Source organism: Hypanus sabinus, chromosome 30 (genome assembly GCF_030144855.1).
Source record: "Hypanus sabinus isolate sHypSab1 chromosome 30, sHypSab1.hap1, whole genome shotgun sequence".
NCBI classification, from domain to species: Eukaryota; Metazoa; Chordata; class Chondrichthyes; order Myliobatiformes; family Dasyatidae; genus Hypanus; species Hypanus sabinus.
Window position 1 is genome coordinate 39,752,925 of NC_082735.1, and position 9,940 is coordinate 39,762,864.

General features: G+C 41.6%; 1 protein-coding gene across 1 annotated transcript; it reads left to right on the forward strand.

The window, feature by feature from the left end:
* Window positions 1–423: 423 nt before the first annotated feature.
* On the forward strand, window positions 424–9,728 carry LOC132383600 (delta-type opioid receptor-like). The gene is made up of 3 exons (XM_059954787.1): window positions 424–524; window positions 6,186–6,541; window positions 8,475–9,728. Exons 2-3 carry the CDS (start codon window positions 6,196–6,198, stop codon window positions 8,999–9,001), a joined length of 873 nt encoding a protein of 290 aa, XP_059810770.1. The 5' UTR covers window positions 424–524; window positions 6,186–6,195; the 3' UTR covers window positions 9,002–9,728.
* Window positions 9,729–9,940: the final 212 nt, after the last annotated feature.

The window sequence follows — 9,940 nt, forward strand, 5'->3', positions numbered from 1 at the left end:
GTCTCGGCCCGAAACGTTGGCTACTCTTTTCTCACAGATGCTGCCTGACCTGCTGAGTTCTTCCAGAGTCGTGTACGTATTTTGATCCACAGCATCTGCAGTTGTATTTTTGTGTTTTGAATGCCACAGTAGCAGCTATTATTATGCAATAAATTTGAAAAAGAAGATGCTGGTGTCCATTCACACACAGCTTATAATTGGCTATTTACTGAACTTGTTTTTACAGTTAGATTAACATTTTTATTGCTCCAATTTACCAAAGCAAAGGATCTTAAAAACTGTGTATCTGGCAGGCTGACAGATCGGATTATGATTTACTTCGAGAATAAAAATTCTTCTCGGCATTAATGATTTGATGAAAGGCAAGTCACGGGGCTCCATTTGCTTGAGAAGTAACCTGTGCAACCCTGTAGGTCAAACAGTGGGCAACACTCCAATCATATTTAAGAGCGTCAAACAGATAATCTGGATCAACACTGAGGGAATGGTGCAATTGGATTCTAGACATCATAGCAGGACACCAGGTCAGTTCACATTTCTTCAATATGCGCAGTGCCAATTTGATTAAATCCAATGTGGTCTTCTGCTGCTGCAGCCCATCCCACTTCTTCTGCACATCACTGTTGTAACATATGGATATTTGAGTTACTGTCAGCTTTGAGTCAACTTGAACCAGTCTGACCATTCCCCTCAGATCTCTGTCATTTTTCTTCTTAGAACTGCTGCTCACTAGATGTCTTGTTTTTGTTTTTCACACCATTCCCTGCAACCTGTTGGACGTGAAAACAATCAGCAGTTTCTGAGATGCATGAACGACTCTGTCTGACAACAATAATCATTCCACTGTCACAGTCACTTAGATCACATTTCTTCCCCAATCCGATGCTTGGTCTAAACAACAACTGAACTCCTTGTCTGCATGCTTTTATGCATTGAGTTGCTGCCACATGATTGCTGATCAGATACCTGCATTCACGGGGTGTGCAGGTGTACCTAATAAAGTGGCTACTGAATGGAACATTCCCTAATATTTTTTCTCCCTCTCCACATTCTCATCAAGTCTGACAGGAATGTGGAGGGTAAAACTTACAAGGACAATTTGCAACATCCAATTAACATAACAATCTGTACATCTTGGGGACGTGAGAGGAAACCAAAATATGTGGAGGAAACCCATACAGTAACAGGAAGAACTTGCAAACTCCACACCATCAGCACTGGAGCTCAGGATGGAACAGAGTTTGCTGGTGCTGGCGGGCAGCAGCCCTCCCATCAAGTGCCACTCCTATGCGGCAACTTGCAAAAGAGTAAACCAAAGGTGCCTGGCCCTTCCAGATGCACATCAAAATTTGGTTGCATCAAAAATATCTACCAATTACATGTTGTGTAGAAAGCCTGCTGCCACTGGAATTTGTCCTGGTGGGATTGTTTCATGTTTATTTTCTACGGGTGCTCCGGTTTCCTCACGTAATTCAATGGCGTACCGGGTAGATTAATTGGTCATTGTAAATTGTCCCATGATCAGGTTAAGGTTAAATCGGAGTTGTTGGGATGGCACAGCTCAAAGGGCTGGAGGGGCCTATCCCACACTGTGTCTCTATCTATCAGTCAATAAACAAACTAAATAAATGTTCAAGTTTAATTGTCATTCAAACATATGTGAATATAGCCAAATGAAACAGCGTTCCTCCTGGACCACTTTACACAAAACACATTACAGCAACACAAAACATACATGGTTAAAAAGAACAACACAGTACAGGCCATTCAGCCTGCAATGTTGTGCCAACCCTTAAACCCTGCCTCCCATATAACCCTCAACCTTAAATTTCTCCACATACCTGTCTAGTAGTCTCTTAAATTTCACTAGTTTATCTGCCTCCACCACTGACTCAGGCAGTGCATTCCACACACCAACCTCTCTCTGAGTGAAAAACCTTCCTCTAATATCCCCCTTGAACTTTCCTCCCCTTACCTTAAAGCCATGTCCTCATGTATTGAGCAGTGATGCCCTGGGGAAGAGGCACTGGCTGTCCACTCTGTCTATTCCTCTTAATATCGTGTACACCTCTATCATGTCTCCTCTCATCGCTCCAGAGAGTAAAGCCGTAGCTCCCTTAATCTCTGATCATAATGCATACTCTCTAAACCAGGCAGCATCCTGGTAAATCTCCTCTGTACCCTTTCCAATGCTTCCACATCCTTCCTATAGCGTGGTGACCAGAACTGGACACAGTACTCCGTGTGGCCTAACCAGTTTTATAGAGCTGCATCATTACCCCGTGACTCTTAAACTCTATCCCTCAACTTATGAAAGCTAACACTCCATAAGCTTTCTTAACTACCCTATCTACCTGTGAGGCAACTTTCAGGGATCTGTGGACATGTACCCCCAGATCCCTCTGCTTCTCCACACTCCCAAGTATCCTGTCATTTACTTTGTACTCTGCCTTGGAGTTTGTCCTTACAAAGTGTACCACCTGACACTTCTCCAGGTTGAACTCCATCTGCCACTTCTCAGCCCACTTATGCATCCTATCAAGGATTTCAGGAAAACATAGTCACTATTTGTCCATTTTAATGGTTGTGCTAAAAAAAAAAACGTTGTAATTTAATGTAGCTAGTTAACCATTTTTCTAAGTAGGTAATGAATGGTGAGAAGAAAATAGTAGAAATCTGAGAATGTCAAATTGCAACTTTGGATACAAATTGGTAATTGCTTCTCTGTACAGATGGTGTCTCTGCTGAGACTTTCCAGCACTTACTGAAACATTTCAAAATACTATAAAGCAAACATTAGCCTCATTAGTTATGTACTTAAAAATACACTCAAAATTAAATCACCCAAGGAACAGTTATGATTTGAGAATATTTTCAGACAGCCTATTGAAGTTCAAAGTAAATTTATCAAAGTGCATAAGTCACCATAGACAACCCCAAGATTCATTTTCTTGTGGGCATTTACAGTAAATACAAGAAATGCAATAGAATCAATGAAAGACCACCACCAAATGAGACAACCACTGTGCAAAAGAACAATTTTTTTGTACTGTTTAAATGGTTTGGCACAGACTAGATGGGCCAAAGGGTCTGCTTCTGTGCTGTACTTGTCTATGATTCTTTTTTATGAAACTGTGCAAATAAAGGGAAAACATGGAAACAATAATAATAGGGTTCCTTGAGGCAATAGAGAACCAGGTGGTTAACAGAAAAAAATTCACAAAAATACATAATTCAAGATGTTAAATGTTGAAAATGCCAAGAAAAACTAGGATCCTGTAGCAGTTTAACACAATCTGGTTACTTATACAGCACAATCAAGTGACAAACATTCATCAAAAGTGTGCTTTAAAATATAAACTCAAATGAAATCACATCTTACTATAAATCCAAACATGTTCCAGTTTTAGAATCAGAACATCACAATTTATACTATGACTGATCAGCTATTACAGATAGGACAATCCCTAGTAACCATCCAGATATAATAATACAGGATAAACGAGCAAGAACCACTTATTTAATAGATATAGCTATTCCAAACACACATAACTTACAGAAATCAATAAGTGAAAAACACCAGAAATATGCTGAATTAAACTAGGAAATTGAAAGACTATGGAACATGAACAGGGTATACATTGTCCCAGTAATATCTACAACTGGTGTCATCCCAAAGTCACTATACAATAGCATTAAACAATTAGGGCTACACAGCAATATCTATGTAAATCTTCAGAAAGCCACAATACTAAACATGAAAATAGTCCAAAAGTTCCTAGCAATTGACAAATGAGCATGCTTGGCTATGCCCATACCTCAGGTTTTACCAGATTGAGCTGAGAAAAGAAAATTGATAATAATAATAAGTGATAAATATCAAGAACATAAGATGAAGAGCACTTGAAAGTGAATCAGGCCATACAATCCAAAACCTGACAGGTGATAATTCAATTCCCACCAATCCAGCACTTGTACAGTTTAGACAATGATTTTTGTTAAGTGAGAGTACAAAAAACAGACAATTTCAGGAATAAGATTCTGCATGGGTTCATCCTGCTAATGGTGCTATCTCCTGTTCTGCCAAAGCTGAACTTCATGCATGGAACTTGGACTGAAGATAGAGGTAAAATTTATGCTCATGTTAGATTCATCAATAACTGTCAATGAGATCAATCCAGTAGAATTAACTGTGCTCTTGTAGTTACTGCATCAAGGTACACATTTCCTTCAAACTCAGTTGTGTCTGGGTAACACATTAGAAATCAGATTAAGGGTTTTGCCTATACCTTGGTGATCAGTCTTAGCACTCTTGCTTTCATAATGAAGGGTTGTGGGTTCAATTCTATTGCAGGCTGATACTCTTGGTCCATATTGTAGATTTATCAGGGACTCTGCCCTTCAGGAGGAACGTTAACACCATAAGAGCAGAATTAGGCCATTTGGTCCATTGGGTCTGCTCCACCATTCCATCATGGCTGATTTATTGTCCCTTTCAACCCCATTCTCCTGCCTTCTCCCCATAACCTTTGATGCTCTGACTAAATTTTGGTCCCTGTGCCATTATCACAAAGCTTCCTAAGGGACTGTACTTCATACAGATAAGCTCCAGGTTACAACAGTGAGGCCTGAAACACCTTAGACCTGGAACATAAATTCCTCCTTTTTGCAGGCACTGAATGACCTGTTGTTTCCAGCATTTTTGGTTTCCATTTCTGCAGCTCTTTGAAACATCTGGTCATTCCTTTCATGATTTCAGCATGTTGCAAAATGTTTTTCAGCCTCAGTACCTCTTGAAGTGCAATTCCTGTTGTAACGTAGAGGACCCAGCATCAAGTGCAAGCCCACACAGCCAGCTAATTGAAAATGATTATATCACCCCTGTTTTTATTGATGATGATTAAGACATAAATATTTAAGATTAATGACTGTGGTTGTCCGTCTTACCCGATGATGATGGGAAATCTGTGCGGTAGTTTTAAAGTGGAAAAGCTATTGCACTGGGGCAGTTTCACTCTCTCAACCTCATAAGTCTGGGTCCAGTGTTGGTTACTTGGTTGCAGTAGACAACTATGACCGACATCATGCCTTTCACTCTCTACGAAGTGTTGCAGAATTGCCTTCCTGGTCATTGAATCTCACTGTAGATTTCATCTGCCCAGTCCATCAGAGCTGACTTCATGCTAGGGCAGGAATGGCCCTACCTCACCGGGGTATAAGTGTGCTGGCTACATGCACCTGGTTTAGCCCACCTGCCGAAGTAGTGTACTGGGGTACGGCCGCTGACACATGCAAACAGTGACTTGGAGACACAGGTGAGAGCTGCTTGTCCGGTGGGCATCAAAGGTGAATGAGTAAACTGCCCCAGCATAGACACATGAGCTCCTTCACCAGAGGTGCTACCCTTCCCAGGTCACTTCTTTCACCTGATTTAGGATTAAGATTGGTTTCACTTGTCATATGTACGTTAAAACACAGTGAAATGTATTGTTTGCGTTAACAACCAACACAGTGAGGATGCACTGGGCAGCCTGCAAGTGTTGCCATGTTTCCAGCACCAACATAGCATGCCCACAACATACTAATCCTAATCTGTAGATGTTTTGGAATGAAAGGGGAAAGAGGAGTACCTGGAGGAACCACATGAGGCTTCAAGGACAACAGACAGAACTGTGTATTCAGGAATATTCTTGTTGGTTATAATTGGAGGATTTAATAATTTAGCAAGAACTGCTCTAATCCTTGATTTGGATTGGGTTACTGACCTCAGCTCTGGTATCACACATGTATGTCTTGATCTTGGGTGGGGGGGGGGGGGGGGGGAGGAAAATATGTGGGTACCTTTCTCTCGCAACTGGTACCCTGTGCACTAGTATTCGGGGCTGTAAGGCTGAAGACTAATTGGTACAGGACAATTATACTCTACACTTTTCAAGTTCAGCAGGATACCAACAGTAGACTCCAGCTGCATCACTAGTAGTCACCTCAACAAGAGTCCTGAAAGATCCTGATTAAGGGTTTAGGTCTGAAACATTGACAGTATTCCTCTCCATAGATGCTGCCTGACCTGCTGAGTTCCTCCAGCATTGTGTATGCGTTACTCTGCAAGAGTCAGTCCCTGCAGGAAACCAAGGAATTTTTCCATTAAATGTCCAGCTATAATGGAGCTTCTATTGTTTTCTCAGGTACACAAAGATGAAGACAGCTACAAATATTTACATCTTCAATCTTGCACTGGCAGATGCTTTAGCCACGAGTACGCTGCCATTCCAGAGTGCCAAATATCTGATGAACACCTGGCCCTTTGGAGAGCTGTTGTGTAAGATAATTATATCAATTGATTACTACAACATGTTCACCAGCATCTTCACTCTCACTATGATGAGCGTTGATCGCTACATTGCCGTCTGCCACCCCGTTAAGGCACTGGATTTCCGCACACCCATGAATGCAAAGATTGTTAATGTCTGCATGTGGCTGCTGTCATCAGCTATCGGAGTCCCTGTCATGGTCATGGCCATCACACGCCCAGATGATAACGGTAAGTTAAAGCTTAGTTTTGTTTGTCATACCGTACGTACTTCCATTTGTGTCAATGACCAACGCAGTCTGAGGATGTGCTGGGGACAGCTCACAAGTGTTGCCATGTTTCTGGTGACAATATAGCATACCCACAGCTCACTAATCCTAGCCATACAGGAAGCTGGGGCACCTGGAGGAAACACAGCCAGTAATGGGGAGAACACACAAACTCCTTACAGACAGCGGTGCAAATCAAACTCTATTCAGTGATTGTTGCCACTGTAACATGATTCTGCTAACCGCTACATACTGTAACCAAGCCACCACCTGTTGGTCACCGCAGCTCAAAAATGGTTAAGAGGAGACTTATTTGTGTTTCTGAACTCATGAAGGCTTTTGATAGAATGATTAAGGAAAAGGCATCCTCACTGGCAGGGACATAAAAACCAGAGCCACACAGATTTAAGATCAAAGGTAAAGGAACCAGAATAGAAAATGAGACATAGTTTTAACAACACACACAAAATGCTGGTGGAACACAGCAGGCCAGGCAGCATCTATAAGGAGAAGCACTGTCGACATTTCAGGCCAAGACCCTTCGGCAGGACATAGTTTTATCAGTGTTTCAAGAATCTAGCAGGGGCTCCTAACCATTTTTGCACCATGGACCAATACTGTTAAGGGTTCCGTAGACTTCGAGTTGGGAACCTCTGAGGGAAGTCTAGGACCAGAGGGCACAGCCTTTGAATACAAGAATATCCCTTTGGAACAGAGATGAGGAGGAATTTCTTAAGCCAGAAGGTGGCAAATCTGTGGAATTCCTTGCTACAGATGGCTGTGGAGGCCAAGTCATTGAGTATACTTAAAGCACAGGCTGATAGGTAAGGGTGTCAAAGATTACAGGAGAATGCGGTTGAGAGGGATAATAAACCAGCCATGATGGAACGGCAGAGCAGACTCGAGGGGCCAAATGGCCAAATTATGCTTGTATGTTTTATGATCTTATAGTCTTCAACACAGGAAGGTGTTAAAATCTGGGGTGGATCACTTGCAGGGGTACTGCAAGCACGTTTAAACAGCAGGTTTCAAAAGGGAATTGTAATTGAAAAGAATGTACTAGTAAGCAACAGGAAGAGGTCAGGATGTATGGGACTGCACCTTCTAAGTGGGATAGGTCAAACAAGCACCAGCTTTCTTGCATGATTGTATATTAGTTGAAGTGATATCCACAAAAGATTATTGTGCTTATTGAAGGTCAATTATTGTAGTCCAAAGCCATCACTTCAGGAGTTTCGCAGCTTAGTGTTCAATGCCCCGACCATTTCCTGTTGCTTCACCAATGACTTTCTATTACAAGGTCTGTTTGCTAACGACTCAATGCTCAACTCAATTTACAGTTACTCAGCTAATGAGGTATTCCATGCTTGGGACACCCCAAGATCTAGACACCATTCAAGCATGGACATTCACACCACATGACTGGCAGGCAGTGGCTATCTCCAAAGAGTTTTAATGCAAACTGTCACATCTAATGGCATTACAATTGTCAATCACCCGCTATCAATACCCTGACAATCACCAATTGATCAGAAACTCAACTACCAACCACACAAGGACAGAAGGAAAATTCAGAAGCAGGAACTCCACCAAGTTACACCAACTGACATCCCAAATTCCCTACACCACCTACATAGCACATGATGAAATATTCTCCACTGATCCTGATGAGTACAGCTCCAATAACACCCAGCATTTAGGACAAGGCAGCCCACTTGACTGGCAACCAATCCACCATCCATAACAATTAGTGTCTTCACAACTGGTGCAGAGACTAGGATATACACCACATACAGATTCAAAACCACCGGTGTTTTCATGACTGGCACAGAGATTGAGGTGTATACTACACAACTTTGATTTTTCATGGGTCTTTATCCTTCTTCACTTTGCAGGCAGTGTGATGTGTGGCATTCAATTCCCAGAGCCCAAAAGATACTGGGAAAATGTAACCAAAATTTGTGTCTTCATCTTTGCCTTTGTCATCCCGGTGTTGGTCATTACAATCTGCTACAGCCTCATGATCCTGCGTCTGAGAAGCGTCCGACTCCTCTCAGGCTCCAAAGAAAAGGACAGGAACCTGCGGAGGATTACACGGATGGTCCTTGTGGTGGTAGCCATCTTCATCATCTGCTGGACACCGATTCACATCTTCGTCATTGTCAAAGCCTTAGTGAAAGTTGGCTCAAGTCCCTTGATTTCGGTCAGCTGGCACTTCTGCATTGCTCTGGGGTACACTAACAGCTGCCTCAACCCTGTGCTCTACGCCTTCCTGGATGAGAATTTCAAGCGGTATTTCCGTGAGTTCTGCCTGCCCCTGCGTACCAGGTTGGAAGAGAATAGCTTCACCCGAGCTAGAAAGACCACCAGGGAATCGGTTTGCGCCTGTACCCCCTCTGAGATGGTCAACAAGCCAGTATGACTAGGCGTGAACAAGCCCAGAAAGGGCTCACACTCTGTGAGAGAACAGGACCTGAATTCTGAAGTAACACAAATCACAACGGAGTTTTAACCATTGTTATTTCAAATAAATTATGATTGTAATTTAAATCTTTAAGGAGGAAAATCGAGGCATTTGCGTACTTGCCTCAGTTTTCCAGGGAGTTTAGTTCACACTGTAATCTAGTTAGAATTTCATTTACAAAGTTCAAGTGATTGCTTGTAACAAGGAAAATAACTTAGCAATTATTTTTACATAGGAGGCTTACAAACACGCACGCACGCACACACACACTGCCTTTGGCACAAAGGTATACTTTTTTTTGAAGAAGTTGCCTTAATTCAATGTGTCAGGCTGTTTTACTTGGTGTTAAATGTTTTCTAACCTTTTTTGGAAAAGTGGTACTACACATAATTTATTTTACAATTACCATAATGACACAGGTTCTATTATAGTTTATAGTAGTCATTAATTAAATGTATCTCCCTGCATTGAGTTATGTAGATGTTTTTATATACTCATTACACAGACTTAATTGTCCTAAAGCAATGTAGGCAGATCTGATATCTCCATTCTTGCTGGCAGCCTTTTATGAAACAATCACCTTATTTCCTTAAGAGTCGTTCTCAACCCAAAAGGACATGCAAATGCCTCATTTGGAAAATGAGGAAATGAATTAAAAGGAATTCCTTCTGTTTCTCTATGGTAGTATTTCAACACATGGGACATTGAAATTCAGCTGCTGGACTGATGTCAGGATGAAATTTATTGGTTGATATTTTATAATGCTATCTGTGTGGTTGAAGTTATTGCTGTAAAAAGAGTTAAGATATGTATAATATTTCTGACATTGTGAACACATGGATTAAAGAGTTGATCACATATTCTTCAGCCAACCTTTATTGCACCCCATCACCAGAT